The sequence below is a fragment of the Ambystoma mexicanum genome, chromosome 7q (genome assembly GCF_040938575.1).
Source record: "Ambystoma mexicanum isolate Mex_15411 chromosome 7q, UKY_AmexF1_1, whole genome shotgun sequence".
NCBI lineage: Eukaryota > Metazoa > Chordata > Amphibia > Caudata > Ambystomatidae > Ambystoma > Ambystoma mexicanum.
In genome coordinates, this window is record NC_090941.1 from 781,872,737 (window position 1) to 781,889,552 (window position 16,816).

General features: G+C 41.9%; 1 protein-coding gene across 1 annotated transcript in view; it reads left to right on the forward strand.

Moving 5' to 3' along the window:
* PDGFD (platelet derived growth factor D) overlaps positions 1–16,816 on the forward strand; it is a 1,219,073-nt gene that overhangs the window by 637,116 nt on the left and 565,141 nt on the right. Inside the window, exon 2 of the mRNA XM_069640767.1 lies at positions 1,545–1,749. Within this exon, the coding sequence (XP_069496868.1) occupies positions 1,545–1,749 (205 nt within the window). The remainder of the gene's footprint in view (positions 1–1,544; positions 1,750–16,816) is intronic.

Below are 16,816 nucleotides of genomic sequence, written 5' to 3' on the forward strand. Positions count from 1 at the left end.
CCCAACCTTCTTTTAAAGCCAAATGGGCCCCAGTGATTGGTGTAGGCTAGGCCTATCTTAATGAACTAATCCTTGGTCCCCACCAATCATCTCCTGTATGTGTGAGGTCATAACCAGAGTGTTTTGCAGCAGGAAAGATAAAGGGATGAACAAATGCACTACTAAGTCCCACCCATCTTCCTGTCTGTTGTGGATCGAAGGGTCTCTCTGGTTTATTGAGCTCTCTGTGGTTCCTGATTAAAACAGCAGGTCTGCCTTGAACTTGCGGCCAGACGAGATTTTCGGTCACCGCCAAACCACATACTGGTACCTTATGGTTGGGGTCCCCTTGCTGGGTTGACTACTGTAAACAGCTGTCTCAGACATGACAATTCACAACCCTTGATGCTAAGAGGTGGGAGCTGGCTTCAGGCTAACACAGATGCATATCAAAGGTGTTGGGGTTTCCTGTCTTTTGTCAGCCCTGCGGCCAGGCCCCTACTGGGCCTGCTTCAATGAACTCTCACAGTATGCCTAGCTGCCACCAGCAGGGTTATCAATGGAAAGGGTGGATCCATGGAGCTTTTGTCATTTAATCAGGCTAGCCATGGCAGGAGAAATGTTTTGCTCTCCCCTTTTTGAGATGCCTTAATGTACCCCTGGCTGACACATTCCAACTAAATGTGACATGGAGGGGAGGCGCCCGTAGGCTTTGTCCACCCAGAGTACAAGTGTTAGTCGTGCGGTGAGCATAGAAAAATGTGTGCAGATTAGCCACACACATTTTTCGAGGTTGATCTACCATCATTCAATTTCACATACAGTTTCAAAAAAAGCCCAGGCGAGTGCACACCCTCTGTGTGGATTGTCGAATTCCTCCCATTGTATAACTTCCCCGTCATAGTTTATGGCGCTGAAGTGCTTTGCCTGTTACAGAGGCAAAGGAGGAGATGGAAAAACATTCAGTGCTGGTAGGGAAAAGCAAAGTCAGGTGGAAAGTTGGGATGAGGGCGAGGGATAGATAAAATACATGGGAAGGCATGTGAAAGAATAGGTACAGGAGCTATGTGCACACTTGGACCATATTTATTGGGACTCAATTTTATTCTATGGGGCACAGTGCACAAAGGGGAGATAGCTGGAGAGGAGATGTTCTCTGCACAAGGGCGTTAAGCTCTGGAAGCCCTGGGTGGGGGCATAATGTGCCAAATCCCAGACAAGTCAGGATTCTGAGACTACTATGGTAATGATGTTGCATGATATACAAGCCTTGTAACAGCATATCATAACTTCGAAAACCCTAAATATGTATTTAGTGAAAGAAGATAACACCATAACATATTAGTTCTTGTAACATAAAAGTTGCAAAAGTGTATTAGAAACGGTGTAAGGCATAGAACATTAAAACAAACTCAGTAAAATGAAGAACAAAGATTTTTTCTGTAATGTTTCTTTTGATAGTTTTTGAGTTTTAAAATGATCTCAGTCACTTCTGAATGATGTGTATATTTTTAATATCCCAATTTCAACCCATGCTAACGTCAGCTTCTTGTTATCCCTTACAGAGAGCAATCATCTCACTGACCTATACAGGAAAGAGGAGACTATCCATGTTGTTGGCAATGGAGACATAAAGAGCCCAAGATTCCCAAGCAGCTACCCCAGAAACCTCTTACTAACATGGAAACTTCACTCAGCAGAGAACACCAGGATTCAACTGGCATTTGACAATCAGTTTGGGTTAGAGGAATCAGAAAATGATGTTTGCAGGTAAGTGGAAACATCAATCGAAAGGTTCACTTGAATATAAAAAGATGTAATGAATGAGTGAGAAAGGAATCAGTGAACACTGTAGACTAAGGTGTCAGTGGGTGACTAAGTAAGTTTTGCTGCTCTTTCATATTTTCTTGAGGAATTGTTGTGGCATTCTAAGAAATATTCACTGGCAAGGAAGGTGCTGTGGCCTATTTATTGCAGTATGACCATAGGTTGTATGAAGTGGCAAGGGATAATGTATTGTTCTGGAAAGATGGCTGCCTAGTGAAGTTGTGGTTTATCACCTCTCTGGTAGATTAAATGTATTGTGCTTGCCATATTGTGCAACATCTCCTGAAGGCGACTGAGCCTATCGTTTTGCCAGACCCAGTAAAAAGCACAGCTAAGACGACAAGTACTCAATATGGGAGAAACAGAGAACAATTATACTTCTACCGAGTCTGTAACACAATTTGATCTAAGACTGGAGGCATATCAGATAATTGTGAAGGGCATTATGCATGCCTGACTACAATTAAGGATTTAGTTAATTATCGTAACGATTTCTATCAGTTTAAAAATGATAGTGGAACCTCCATATATAGAATTGGCACGTTATAACTACATGTAGAATATTTGTAGACACAGGCATGGTACAATAATCTTTAATGTTTGTTGTCCGGTGGCCTCAAAGGGTCTAGCTATATGTCTATGTCTTTGTCAATTTTTTGTCCATATATCCACTGAGGTAGGATTATCTGTGGACTTGCATCGTGAAATTCATAGAAATCACTGTGTCCCATGGGTGAAGGACAGGAAAGGGGAATGTCCTGTAATCATCAACTCAAGCATTTACAGTTCGCTCACCCAAGAAGCAATATAACTATTATTTCAATGTGCTCCTAGTTAAGGCGAAAATCTCCACTAAAGAAGGTGGGAGTTGAATTATGTTCTGGATGAATGCAACACATTTAACATTGATGCTAATTATTTTGATGGTCAGTACACTGGGAATAAATTGGCAGACCTACATACACTTCATCTCTACCTAGGGTGAGGGTGACGTTTCGCTAAAGAAAATTAAAGAGGGCTTAGTCACTTAGCTTGTTCATGCCTTCAGGTCCAGACCGTGTACATATAAAGTGGTCTAACAAGATGGACGTCTCACTTATGGACTTTATATTTAAAGTTTTAATGATGCCACAGGGGCCTGGAAGATAATATTCATTTTTTAAGAATATTGGGATTAGACAGTGGGTAATATTATTTCAGTTATAACTATTTTGAGCAAAAGCAATGTTCATATCCATCATTGGAAACCTCCCTAATCATTTATTTTAAAGACAGGAGGGTGTTGGCTGGGTTGGAATAGGTTGTATGGAGGATGCAAGTTGGTGGCAAGGGGGAAAAACTGGAAAGAGTGTTGAGGTCTAAGGAAAAAGTTGCAAAAGGCTCCCTATGTCACTATAGTATGTTTTAATTGGGCAAAACAAATTCAGGGGAATTGTCCACCCACCTGAGGTCAGGCACGCACAATTTTAATTTATTTAATAAAGCACTTTTTATGAACCTGGGACCCCAGATGTAACAGTATTGATTCACCAAAGCCTCAATAACCTTTTGGGACTTTTGTAAACACACGTCTCCATATGTACATATTGTTTACCTTGGGCATGCATGCACCATATATTAAACAATGCATGTGGGTCCAGGATAAGCCTTTAATTTGTTAAAAACCCAAATAAATGAAAACATTCCTGCTTATCTAAATCTCTCTACTTTCACTTAATTGAAAATAAATGTTTCCTCCTTAATCAATAGACATGTCACTTTCAAACACCATTATAGAAAACTGGAACTAAGTCACTACATTCCCGCATGTGAATCCCTTGCAAAGTGAAAGCATATATTTAGTCAATTCCCTTCAGTGGTGTTTCTATTGCATTCACTTACAAAGGTGTACCTTTCTGACTTTCAATGGGCAACTTAAAGGTAGGAAAATGTGTAGCGAATAATCACTGTAAAGAGTGGAGAGGGGTATTTGTACTTCTACCGACCATCGGCTTGGGGTAGAGGCACAGAGGCACCCCAGCCAAGGCTCTCAAAGGATAGCTATGGTCGAGCAGCCAAGACAGATAATCAAGGGAGGTGATGCACACTGGTACTTAGGTAGAGTGAATCCCAAGCCCCAACAAAGTAATGTCCACAAACTTTGTTATGTGCTAACACAGTTCTTTTATTAAAGGATAACATGCCAGGTGGATATATACAAATAAATATGACTTAGTTTGTGCTATGGACACTAATACAATATATGCAGTTCTATGTGGTATCATAGTTATACTTAGTTCTGCAATAATGCACCAACTGATAACAGTGTTTAAAAAGCATTACCATTACTAAACACTGCTTAACCCCACAGTAATGAATGTAGAAATGCAGGTAATACTTTAGAACACTGGCAGAATATTTTTCATAGTAAAAATGCTATTCTGTTTAGAAATCCATCCCCCCACCTGTGTAACCTGTAGTAAAAAGTAAGTTAAAATGTGCTTTTGTGTTAATGCCCAGTCCTTCTACAGATCCCATGACTCCACTGTACCTGGGAAGCAACAGGAGGGCTAGGCCCAAGATTAATCTAGGACCCATGCATGGACCCTGAGTGAGGAAGCCCCTCTTCCTCGTCACAGTATCTTGGGTCCCTTGGAAGGCAAAGTGGCAGAGTTTCTCATCTTTACTCGATGATGCCTCATGAGGATGGACTCCTTCTGGAAAAAGAAGTTGGTGAGACATTGCTGTCGAGCAAGATAAGGGGAAACAAGCAGTGTCAGAAAGGCAGCAGTGAAGGTCCATCGCAGTGGTCTCCTTGGTTAGGTTGCTACACTGCTCTGGATGTCCCATAAAGAAGAAACTCACTGTTGACCTTTACAAGAGTTGGGAGGTGTGGATGAGTCCTTTGGTGGCAACAGGTACAGTGACAGAATTAGGTGTCGAGTTTCAGTAATTCGTGGTTGGCTGTTGTTCAGTTCTTTGGTGCTGCAGCTGCAGCAGGGATGACAGGATGGCTTCTGGCAACTTGGACTCGAGCACTGAACTTCTCTTCGGGTCACCACCAAGTCACGCTCTGAAACACATGTGTACAAGCGCAATATAAATAAAATATCAATATCAAGTTGGACCCTCAGGACTTGTTCTTTTATTCAAAATAGTGGGAAACGCCCAGTTGGCATGTCTCTGCATGCAGCAACAATGGACTTCCTCAGCTGTGGAACAGTGGATAGATGTGTCTGCACTGCCACTTGAAGATTTCATTGGTTGGTTGCAACACTATGTCCGGGTACCCTCTTCCGTGCGATACACAGCAAATTGGCTTTCTTCAAAACACAGACAGCCTCCAGACACAGGACGATGCTGGTGGACCTCTTGGGCTCAACATGTCTGAGCACTCTTCTTCTCGATCCAAGAAGACAACTCTGCAGGACCGCTGGCACCCAGGACTGGCTTCCAGGATACTTCGGGTGAACAACTGCAGTTGCACAATGTCCACTTGTAGCTACGGAAAGAGGTTGCCTGTCCAGGTCTTCTCTTCAGCAGTCCTTGAATCAGCACAACCGCCTTTGGATTTCTTGAAGAGTTGCAGCAGCAGACTTCTTCCTCCAGCGGAATTCAGGATACACGCTTCCCCCAAGCTGACTTCTGGTTTCGACTTGCATCTTCTGATACAGAAGTAAGTAAGGGGTCTTCTGATATACACAAATCTCCCATTCACTCAAATGTGCTAGGCTCAGCCAGTCAATCACACACTAGGGCATCCATCAGGCAGCACACAATCAGGCTCACAGGCATTCAGGGCCTTATCCCAAAACCAGACACTCAAAACAGTGTATGTGTTTTGCAGGCAACTCCCAGCATTTCAGAGCACACTTTGCATTCACTCCAGTTTCAGGCAGGGCAGGCACAGTCAGACCACATGCATTGTCACACACAACGAAAAACAGACACAGAATGTGAGTTGACTCACCTTTCCATTCATTCATGTCCCACTCCTAGGCTGTACCCAGAACAAGCAATCCGCCAGAGCCACATATGGTCCTTTCACCCAACACCCAATCAGGGGAAGGGAGGCAGAACCTGGGCGTCTCAGGATTTTGATAAACAGAAAGGGAAAGGCATGAGGCTTTCAGTAGCCATCTTGCCTTTGTCCAAGAATCCATTGATTCCCATGGCAGGGCATGGGTCTCCCAAAATGGGGTAGACCCAGAGCCTCTGCCAACTCAGCATGTAGCTGCCACAAGCCCACTCCCTGCTCTCTGAGGAACAAACAGGTGCCCATAAACACACACTAGGGGCACTAAGTAGCACCTCTTCCCATTGGTGCCATACGGGTAGCTAATGGGCATTGTTCATCAAAAACAAATACATTGAAATGAGGATGTTCACTGGGTCTGGTAAAGATGATAAGGGCACTGTACGCAGATACCTCCTTGAGGGTAAGTTTGGACAGTGCAGGATATCTATCAAGATCCATAGTGACCAGGCAAGGTTTGAAACAGGGATGTCCCCTAGCGCCAGCCCTTTTTAACTCATTCATTTCTACTTTTGTGGATACCTTGGGAGAGTTCAGAACATTTCCCCCCCGAGATTGAATGGTAGGCCTGTGGGGCATCTTCTTTACACAGACAATCTAGTCCTCAATGACCAGACACCAATTGGGCTGCAGGACCAGCTGAATGCTTTACAGCTATATATTGACAATAACTAACTATGGATCAATGTGGTAAACAAAAAGGTTCTAGTAGCACACTGTGCTGTCGGTAGAAGAGCTAAAACCATGACCCGGAGTCTTAATCAAGAATGAAATCACTAAAGTAGAGTCCTTTACCTATTTGGGTATGTTATTAAACATGGGCCAGAAATATACTGCAAGGGTGGCCAATTTAAGGGTGAAAGCTAAAAATCTATCCTCTCATGGCTCAATTATATTGAAGCGACTTTGATGTTTCTCATTGACAGCAGTGGTGAACTTCTATAAGATGATGGTCGCCATAATGACATATGGTGCAGAAACCCTTTTTCGACTCCATATACCATTTGGTCTGTGTTGGAGGGTCTCTTCTGGAGGTGAGTTTTGAAGCTCCTCCAGGGGACGCCGATACAGGTAGTTATACTTGAGTTGGGCCTCATCTCACTATATGCAATGGTTTTATGGAAGTCCCTTTCACTGTACTGAAATGTGTAGCTGAGTGTCCTCTAAGAGGCTTCCAATTGGTGAAGGAGGTTTTGAACAACCATAGTGAACCGATTCTCGAGGAAGGGAGAACAGCGTGGTGTGGAATAATATCTGACTTACATACAACTGAGGAAATGTTACTTGTTAACCCAATAGTGCTAAAAACCAAACTATGGAGAAAAGACTGGGCTGAAACACTGGAACAGAGATCACAATTTAAGCCTCATCAAAATCTCCCTGCAGAATGCTGAACCTACAATACCTTGACCAAATACTAGTTAAGGTTTCCTTGTAGCTTTTACATATCGCTATTTCTATGATTTAGACTGAATCTGTACAGTACCAAGGACATTTTAATCACAAGAAGGCAAGGGAAAGGAACACATTTCACTTGTAGGTTCTGTAATAAAATGGAATCTAGAGAAACACTTATTGTTATCTTGCTCACGTTTAGTTGATTAAAGAACATTTCATTTGGGTTAGATTTTTGAAGAAATGAGAACAATCACTCTGGATGGTTGGTGGACTTTATTCATTTGTGTTGTGAGAGTATTAATGAAAATATTGGAAAAAAATGCACACCTGTGCCTGCACTTCTTTGCGCCAAAATACGTGAAAGCATGATTCCAAAACAAGTCTCTGGTTAATTTGTTTTTATTTTGTTAAAGGTTTAGCCCTTTGTGGATGACACATGTTTCGGCATCTATACTTCGCCTTTTTCAAATCCGGGCCTTTGTAAGATTGCGATTCACCCGCCCGACAGTCTGATTCTTGAAAGTCCTGGGTACAATCCCACCACCCGGAGCACGAGAAATAGAATTTGCAGGTAGGATTGAAGCCAGGACTTTCTAGAATCAGACTATACAGTGGGTGAATCGCAATCTTACAAAGGCCCGGATTTGAAAAAGGCGAAGTATAGACGCCGAAACACGTGTCATCCACAAAGGGCTAAACCTTTAACAAAATAAAAACAAATTAACCAGAGACTTGTTTTGGAATCATCCTTTCACATATTTTGGCGCAAAGAAGTGCAGGCACAGGTGTGTGTTTTTTTCCAAGATTCTCAGACGAAGTAGAGGAACTCAGTGTCTCCGTGTTGGCCTACACTCATGCGACAAACGTCAATATAATAAAGAAATACATTAAGGGAGGAATCAAAAAGTACAAGGAGCATTTTCAAAATAGGTCACGAAGGTACAAGTACATGATATCTGTACAATAAAGTTCCTCAAAATCAAAAAATATTAATGATAATAGCCTTGATCAAGTTTTTGGATGATACATTTAGAGGTTAGAGTTAGTGGGTTCTAAGAGAAAGTTTCTGTGCCGGTAGGAATAGAGAACGTGTCTACTGAGAATTATATACAAAATCAGGGTTACACTATCATGAAGGTGTGTGAGTAAGAAAAGAGAACATGTCTACTGAGATTGATGAACTAGAACAGAGTCATACCAGGTTTATAGGAGTGTTTCTCTTGTAAATTATTGAATGTGTCTCTTCTTATGATTATGACACAGGGTTTTAGATGTGTATTAATGGAAGCATGTAAATTAAAGGGTTTTTGATGTAGCTATGCAGATTGTACATTGTAGATTATGTAATGACAGTTGTTATTCTTCTTTTGTATGTGGGTGAAACGTTTACATTAAATCAAACACCAATCAATACATTTTCAAAAAAATGAAGAGCTGCACTGCCAGAGGTCCAGATTGGACTCCTGTGGCAGAGAAACGACACATAAAAACACCAAAATGGATGGCGGGGAACAAGGACTGTTAGGACTGATTTTCTATTCTCTGACCTGGTGGACAGATGTATAGAAGGCCAACCTATGTTGTGACAGGGACAATGCTGGAGCTATAGCCATACCAGTTCCAGGTAGCAGTGACGAGCGGTCTACGCTAAGTCTCAATAGGTGGTGAGTTTGTAAATGGTCCACAATGAGTAAACACAATAAGAATCACACATTACACTTAGACAGTACATATAAATATACAGTTATTTGTTTATGGCCAATTTCACTATGAAAAATAATGACTACTAACTGGTAGAAGAAATCACACACCACTAATGATAGATAACATATATACAGAAACTTGAGTAGGGCATAACACAAATCAAACTCCTTTAAAAGAAAGTTCAGATTAGTTTTATGAGCTACAGGTCCACAGAGAATTAACCCTAACTTCTTTCCTAATTATGCCAACAAGTTCAGGAAAGTTCCGACACAGTGTGTGATGTAGGAAAAAATGAAGGTAGGCTTGGTGCTATCCAGTGACCAGTTCCAAGGGTTAGAGGACATTGGGCCTCATTTCAAGTTGGGCGGTCTGGTAAAAAAATGCTGGTATCTGTGGAAACCGGCACTTTACTGGACTGCCCGACTACTGGAGTGCCAGTGGGGCACCTGGGTTACCTCCAGCTGAATTCTGGCGGTAAGCTAGGCACCCTACCGGCCAAAATAGCCCTTGTTAATGCCACCGGCATTGCTGGTGGCGGAAATGATGAAAAATCCTTGATGGAGTTTTATGGGACTCCATGAATGGGGATTTACACTGCACCGCTGGCACCCATAATCTAGCAGCAATGGATATCGGCATGGTCCAAATGAGGCCCAGTGTTTGCTAACTATTAACATTGTCCCCAAATATCGGAAGGCTTGCACGAGCAGCAATGGCAAAGGCAAAGTATAGTAAAAGTTTTATAAAAGTTTGGAAAACTTTTAAAGGGAGTTTAGGGGCAAGTAAGAACCTCTGTATCTTACCCCTCATAATCCGATTCTTCCTAGGACTTGGCAGATCAATGGATGAAGGTCTGAGGTTGCTTTTGCCACCATCAGCCTCAGTCCTTGATTCACAGGGGTTGCAGGTTTGAACTGAACTCTGGTCAGGTTCTTTCGCTGGTGCAAGGACTCTCGGGTGAAGGTTGCAGAAAAGCATGATGCAGGACCCCTCTTAGGACTGGACGCAACACACGTAAGCTCTTTCAGGTGGTGGTCACCACAGTACGGTGACGCAAAGGGCCTCACTTGTCACAGTCAGACTTTCCCTCCTATCTCCGGTCCCCTTGACGCTATGACTCCGAAATCTTGCTGAGGTAAGTATTGTAGGACAAGCTGAGGCTCCACCAAGTTCCAAGCCTCAACTCGGAACAGTGAATTTGGCAGCATGGTATCCCAAACTCAGAGCTGGTCAGCCACAGGACACTTCCCATGGCTCTTCTTCAGAGAGTACCGAGGAGATGTTAGGAATGGATGTTCCCTCCACTCCCGGGTCACAGCTCCCTTGCAGGACTACTGAAGATCAATTGCAAGACAGGGCTCCTCCAGGACAGCAGCAGAAGTTGCTTGCCAGGCCTCCTTCAGATGGTTCTCCGGTCTCTTCATGGGTCTCACAGCTGGACGGGACCCTTGGCTCCTTCTGGTTACTCCAGGATCTCTGATGAATGGGTCCAGGGGTCCTCTTCTTATCCTAAAAGCCATGTAAGATCTGAAACTCCCCTTAGCCAATAGCAAGACTAGCCACACGCATACCCCAGCAGTGCTCCAATCAGGACCACTGGTGGGAACACTCATACATACCACTCAGATACACTAAAACCAGTTTGTGGATTGGGACCAGACAGTCCCAGCCCACATCCTGCCAGCAAACACACATAGCCCTCCAGTAGCCTGCTAATAGCCTCTGCTTTCCCAGGCACTGGAAGTCCATATACGGATTTTCCTCGCCTCAAAGGCCAGAAGAAGGCTAAAGAACCAGATGGCCAAAGGACAAGTGAAAAAACAATGTGTCCCAGCATTGTTTGGACACTAGCCACAGTTAGTAGCCAAACACAGTAAACGTGTTACGGCTATAATGAAAAGCACCAAAAAAATGGTTAAAAGTCACTGCTGCCACCAGCTTGTCCATTTATCACACCTAGAGTAACCAAACATACTTTCAGTGTGAGTCTTGGGCAAAGATAAAAGTGTACCCCATTGTACTGCATTGTAAGATGCATTGTACAATGATAAAAGTTACAAGTGATAACAAGTTAGCAAAAGTAGTAACAAAGTCACAAGACTAAGGGAAACAATGTTTCACAGTACTGACAACCTGAAGGACATGTCAGTTTCACCATAACAGATGAGCAAATGACATTGTAGTGACGTTTAAGGCCTCACTGCACTGTACAAAGTACAGGTCAGAATCAAAAATAAAAACACAAATTCTGGGGGTCCCTAAAAATGGAAGGAAATGTGTAGTAAAGAGAAAACTTTCCTAACAAGGACCAGGAGGCCCTGTCCCTCAAAAGCATTTCTAGCATCACAGCCACCATTTCCCTTTTGTTATGAGCAACTCAGCACTAATAGCAGGATCCAAGGAATGACTGCAATTATATTATTACTCTAGGTATGCACACAGTGACATGTCCATTTCACTCCCAAAAAACTTCTGTGCTAGATGACTTTGCACATAGAAGGAGTGGGGGCCAGGGGGGATAATCCCTGTATACATTCTATAGGATCTATTCAATCGAAGCTACAATTCCAGAAGCACATTCACTGCTTATAAATGTGCTTACTTCCAAGATGTACAGTCAATTTATATACCCCCACTCTCCAGTACTTACAAATAACAGAGGTCCAAGATTTAATCTATTTCCCTTAATAGTATCGCTCCACTCAGGAATATTTCTCTTTTAGATTGTACTGAGGTGGGCACCCTCTTAAGGAATGATTCAAATCTCCCCCTTTCGAAACAAGTGAGAATGAGTCAGCAAGATGGGATTGGTTTCCCTTTGCAGTCTGCCTGTTGTCTCATCGAGTGAAGAAGGCCTGGGACTTTAATTCGAGGTAGGCTTCACTTACTCTTCTAATAATCCTAAATAGGTCCAAAAGGAGAGCAATGTATTCCATGTGCTTCCTGTTGTTATCAATTCTCGTGTTTCTCTTCCTCTCCTTCAGTCAGCGAGTGAGCAAATGTCCCACAGAATCTATTGGTTTGAACATTCATAGAGTGGAAATCAATCCCTTTCGAGGTGTATATCATTTCTCTAATTTAATTGTTCAATTTATCTCATTGGACAGTATTCCAAAAGGGAAATCACACTAACCCGACCCCTGCGTAATCATTGGGCAGCTTAACGAAGATGGGAATCTGATGAGCCTAACTCCTTAACAAAGTTTCCCTCCCATTTGATGTCATGTGATCTTGGAGTTTTCTTCAGTAAACATTTTAAGTTTTAAAACAGCATATTCCACACATGTAATCATGAAACCAGTTGGGTCATCAGATAATTATCACATAGGTGAATTAGCGGTGCAATTTTCCATTTCTGTAGGAAACATGGGGTACAGAGTACACTTTATACTCACTTTATACACAAATTATTTTTCCCTCTCAAAGTAATTTCCTCACCAGAACGGTCAATAGGATATAAGAATCACTGGCATGTGCCAATTCTACTCAACCAAAGCATAACTTCAACTAATTTACATAATGAAGATAACACCACAATAATACATGGATTTTTAAGCTAAACATTTTTTTTAAACGAAGGCCTTATGACCTTTTGTTCGAGAAGTTATAAGCAGAGTAGTGAATCCAATGTAACATTTAAAATGGATATTATTTTCTCTTCCCCTTTACACTTTACACAGTATTGCATGGCAGTTATTCGTATTTCTATCAACCGAACATCTGTTGTTCCATGCTGTTAGTTCAGGATGGTATTTATGACCCAGAAGCCGGTGGCCAATGTAAAAGTTCTTAGTAGTTTGTCTGCTGATGCAATTTATGACTTTAATCCCGCCCCGTTGGGCATATACCGAACTGGCTGCCCCTTTGAGGGAGACCTCCATTCCAGAGAGGTGTTATACTTCTTTCTTTAATAGAGGTTGAGCTGATTGAAATATCAGATTGACTGAGAAAGACCACTATTGGCGATTGTAGATGGGCTATTTCATGTAAATTAAAGGTCTTTTACACAGACCCTGTGGCAGATATAAATTGTTGATGAGTACCATTGTTTTTTTATTGCAAGTCCTGTTTTCCTGAGAGTCATCAGGTTATATGGTTGGCTTCAAAAGCAAGTCCTGACTCTCATTTGTTCTTGTGGCTTGTTTGTGGAAGGTCAGGAAGATTTAACATTGCTTTCTATTCCTAAAACCTGATATTTCCCCAATGCAGTCTTGAAAAGTCTATTTATTCCCCATATTTCAATTGCCATTTCTCCAGAACAACATTACAGCATTGGATGTGCTTATCAAAGTCCTATCAATGACTTTATATGTTTAAGTAGCTGCAGGTTTTACAATGTTGATTCTTAGTTTTGTAAGGAAATAAAGTCAAACACCACCAGAAGGCATGTCCACTTCCATTTTTCTATAATTGTTTGTGTTGTGCTTATCTCAGATTGGACTGTTTTTCATTTTTAATAAAGGTTTCTGGATACGTTCATGTAACACAACAGTTCCTTGTGTGCCTTGTCGTATAATGTTGACTATATGTGTTAATTCAGGATGAGATACAAACATTGTACATTCCCTTGCACATGTAATTTTTAGGATGCTGTGCGCAGACCTCAGCTCACATGTTTGTTTTAAGCTGGTGCCTTTTTTTTTCTTGCATACTTTACTTGGCATGGATTTCTCTACAGAACACCCTACCCCTTCCTCTTACTCTTGCATCATAAAAAGTGGGATGGACAAGGGAATGTGTGCGTTTCTTCTGTATTCTTCTCCACTCTGCATTTTATTTGTAGAACTACCCTTCCCTATCCCACAGGTTCTGTAAATAAGTCCCCCATTAGTGAACTAGAGAGAGGGGTAGAAAGGCTGTTGTAGTAACACAAAGAGACACAATTTAGAAGAAAACAGACATCCTATTATGGACTTCTACATTGGCTTCACTAATTTATAATAATATTTTCACCTGGCAGTTCTCTTGCACTCTAATTGTGTTACTTACTAAATAGTTGTGCTTGTTATTCCTTTGCTTTTTCTGTTCTTCAGATTGTATTCTTTAGAATGTTAGTATTTTCTTCAGCCCTAACATCAGATGGCTCCTCAATCATTCCCAAAGCTGATCAAGGGTGACGGCTGTTCATTTGATTGTTATGGACCCATTTTCTATCAATCAGATCTCGTTTTTGAATGCAGATCTTATAGGTGTCAGGAGAGAACTTATTGATGATATCAGAATTGACTTGCCAGGAAAGTAAAAACCTTTTGTTTATCCTTGACTTGGTTTCTTCGGACATTATAGGGATAAGACCCTGTTACCTATCCCATACTCCTTTTTTGTTGTTGTTTTGAGGTAATAAAACGTCCTCATCCCTTCAGCAGACTTTTCCATATTGCATTGGGCATATGCAAAACTATGCTCTAGGTTCTTCCTCATTTCCTCAAGGTATTCATGAGTAGTTGAGGCATTTATCAATGTCTGCTCCTGAGTTTAGTAAAACAGGTGATGAAGTAGTACTTTTTTTTATCCACACATTCATTCAAATAGAGACATTGTAGTGGCAGAAGAAGGTGTGGTACTATGAACCACCAGGACAAGCTACAATCAGAGGTCCCAACTCCCCAGATTCAATCATGAAGTTCTTCAACATACTTACAATTGTTTTCTTGTACCTCTACACCACTCGATGATGATGGTAGGCAATGTAGAGTTTTCTTTTCACTCCCAACATTTCCCACATTTTAGTTATCACCTCACTGGTAAAATGACTACCTCGGTCAGACTCAATCCTTTGAGGAGGATCAAAATGTGAAAAGATGTGGTTGATCACAAAGTGACAGCTGACCCTGCCTTGCAATTTGGGGCAGGAAGGTACTCAATCCTCTTTGTGAAACATCATGTCACAATCAACGTGCATTTGTTTCCTCTGGAGGAACGGGTTATCGTTCCAATTAAATGTACCTGCAAATCAGACTGTGGTGATGCCATTCCTCCCTTCTGAAGAGGCGCTCTGTGTGTGTGGGAGAACTCAATTGGAACTAACCAAACACGAGACATCACTTAAAATATTTGACTCCATAGAGTCTCAAACCCATGTGCTCCTTATTACCAATTATTTCAATTCTCTGATTGTAAAGAGGTACACAACAATGGTTCTCCATTTAAAAAGTCATAAGGTTGTATTGTAGTTTTCAAAACAGGACATACATGCTCACACATGTTTCAACCTTTAACAGGTCTTCGTCAGGGCTTATTGTTATGTCAAGAGATGGCAATCCATCTACATGTTCCTTAACGTGGTCATAGAACTATTGATGGCTTTTATTTGTTGTAAGGGGTCTTTGATGAAGCACTTTTGGGTTCTACCCTTCCTACATCTTTGAACCTGAGTCCGCTCTCCCTCAGAGCCAGAGCTACTGCTGGAACCCCATTCCGTATGATCATCTGGGCCCTCCCTAATATACTGATTTTGTAAATTCAGACTAGATGTACAAGATTCAGGTTCCTCCCTTTGTTCTTTTCTCTGGAATTCTCAAGGTTATTTTCACAGGATTATGTTTTAGAGGTCAGTTAATATTGTGTATCAACCTCTGAGGGTTGAAAATAAACAATTTCTCCACCTATATGGCCTTGAAGAATCTTCCCTGTCGGTAAATGTTAGTCCCAATTCCTGTTGCTAACGGTGTCGGTGCTTCTGTGCCAGCTCTGCCTACCGTGACTGCTGTACCCGGCACTGTCAGACCTGCCGGGTGCAGTGGCTCTGGCAGGCAGACTGAGAGTTTGCCGGTCCAGAAAAAAAGGGTGCCAGTAAGCTTACTGGCATCCTTGTTTCTGGAACGCCACAATCATAATGAGGCCCAATGACATTGTGTTGTTGCAATGCAGAAACCTAGCTTTCTTTCAGTGTTTCTGGCAATCTCAACATTTCTTCAAGTTTTTCAGTATACAATTGCTTGGTGCTGAGCAGCTCCTCAGATTTGTTGTGGGGCACTTCTTTGCACTGTTTAATTTGAACATCTTAGTCTGATAAAATGCCCTCCACAATTGGAGGTGAATACAGGTTTGCGGAGAGGCACATCAAGTTTTCTTCTTTGACTGTTGTAGTCACATATAACCTCTGTAAGGACTGATTTAATGGACTTTTTTTATCTCAAATATCTGCACCAACTGAGGCCATTGTGTCAATCATTCTGTCTCCATATGTCAATATCTGTGACGGTCCATTACCACTACAAATCTAATTTTGAAAGAGCATGGGCCTCAACCACATACATTGCTGTGTCAGACATCTCTTTCTGTTTAAATTGTTGCAATCTACCTCCAAAATTCTCAATAAACAGAAATGTAAACCTTTCTTACATCTATTCTACAACTGTCACTCATTCTGTGCATACCTTAGTATCTCCCTATAAGGCTGTGATATCAACACCCTGTAATTCAATGTAAAGCTAAGGTTCCACGTAGATTTGCACAACTTATATTTAAAAAATGTCTATGTTCCAATTACATTAGTAATCCCAGAATGCATACCTTGATGAGACTGCCAGTTTTGTAGGATGTTTTAATTGAGAGACCTCTAATTCAGGGGAATATTCCACCCACTCCAATCAGGCAAACACAATTTTCATCTGCATCATCCACAAGGCATCCTAGGGCCTGGGACACCGCTACATCCACCTTTGGCTCCTTAAATACCTTGCTGCTAGAGCCCTTCGGTCTTCTAGCTCCAACTCTCTGCAGATCAGATGCTTCTCTAAGCGGAGAGTGGGGGGTAGATTCCTCTCCTCTGCAAGAGCCTCCCTCTGGAATGGGTGCCCTTCCCCTCTCAGGCCAAAGCCGGATCCTCTTAAGTTCCGGAAGCTCCTCAAGACCCACATTTCTCTTCTTTCTTCCCTCTCCCCGTCCCCT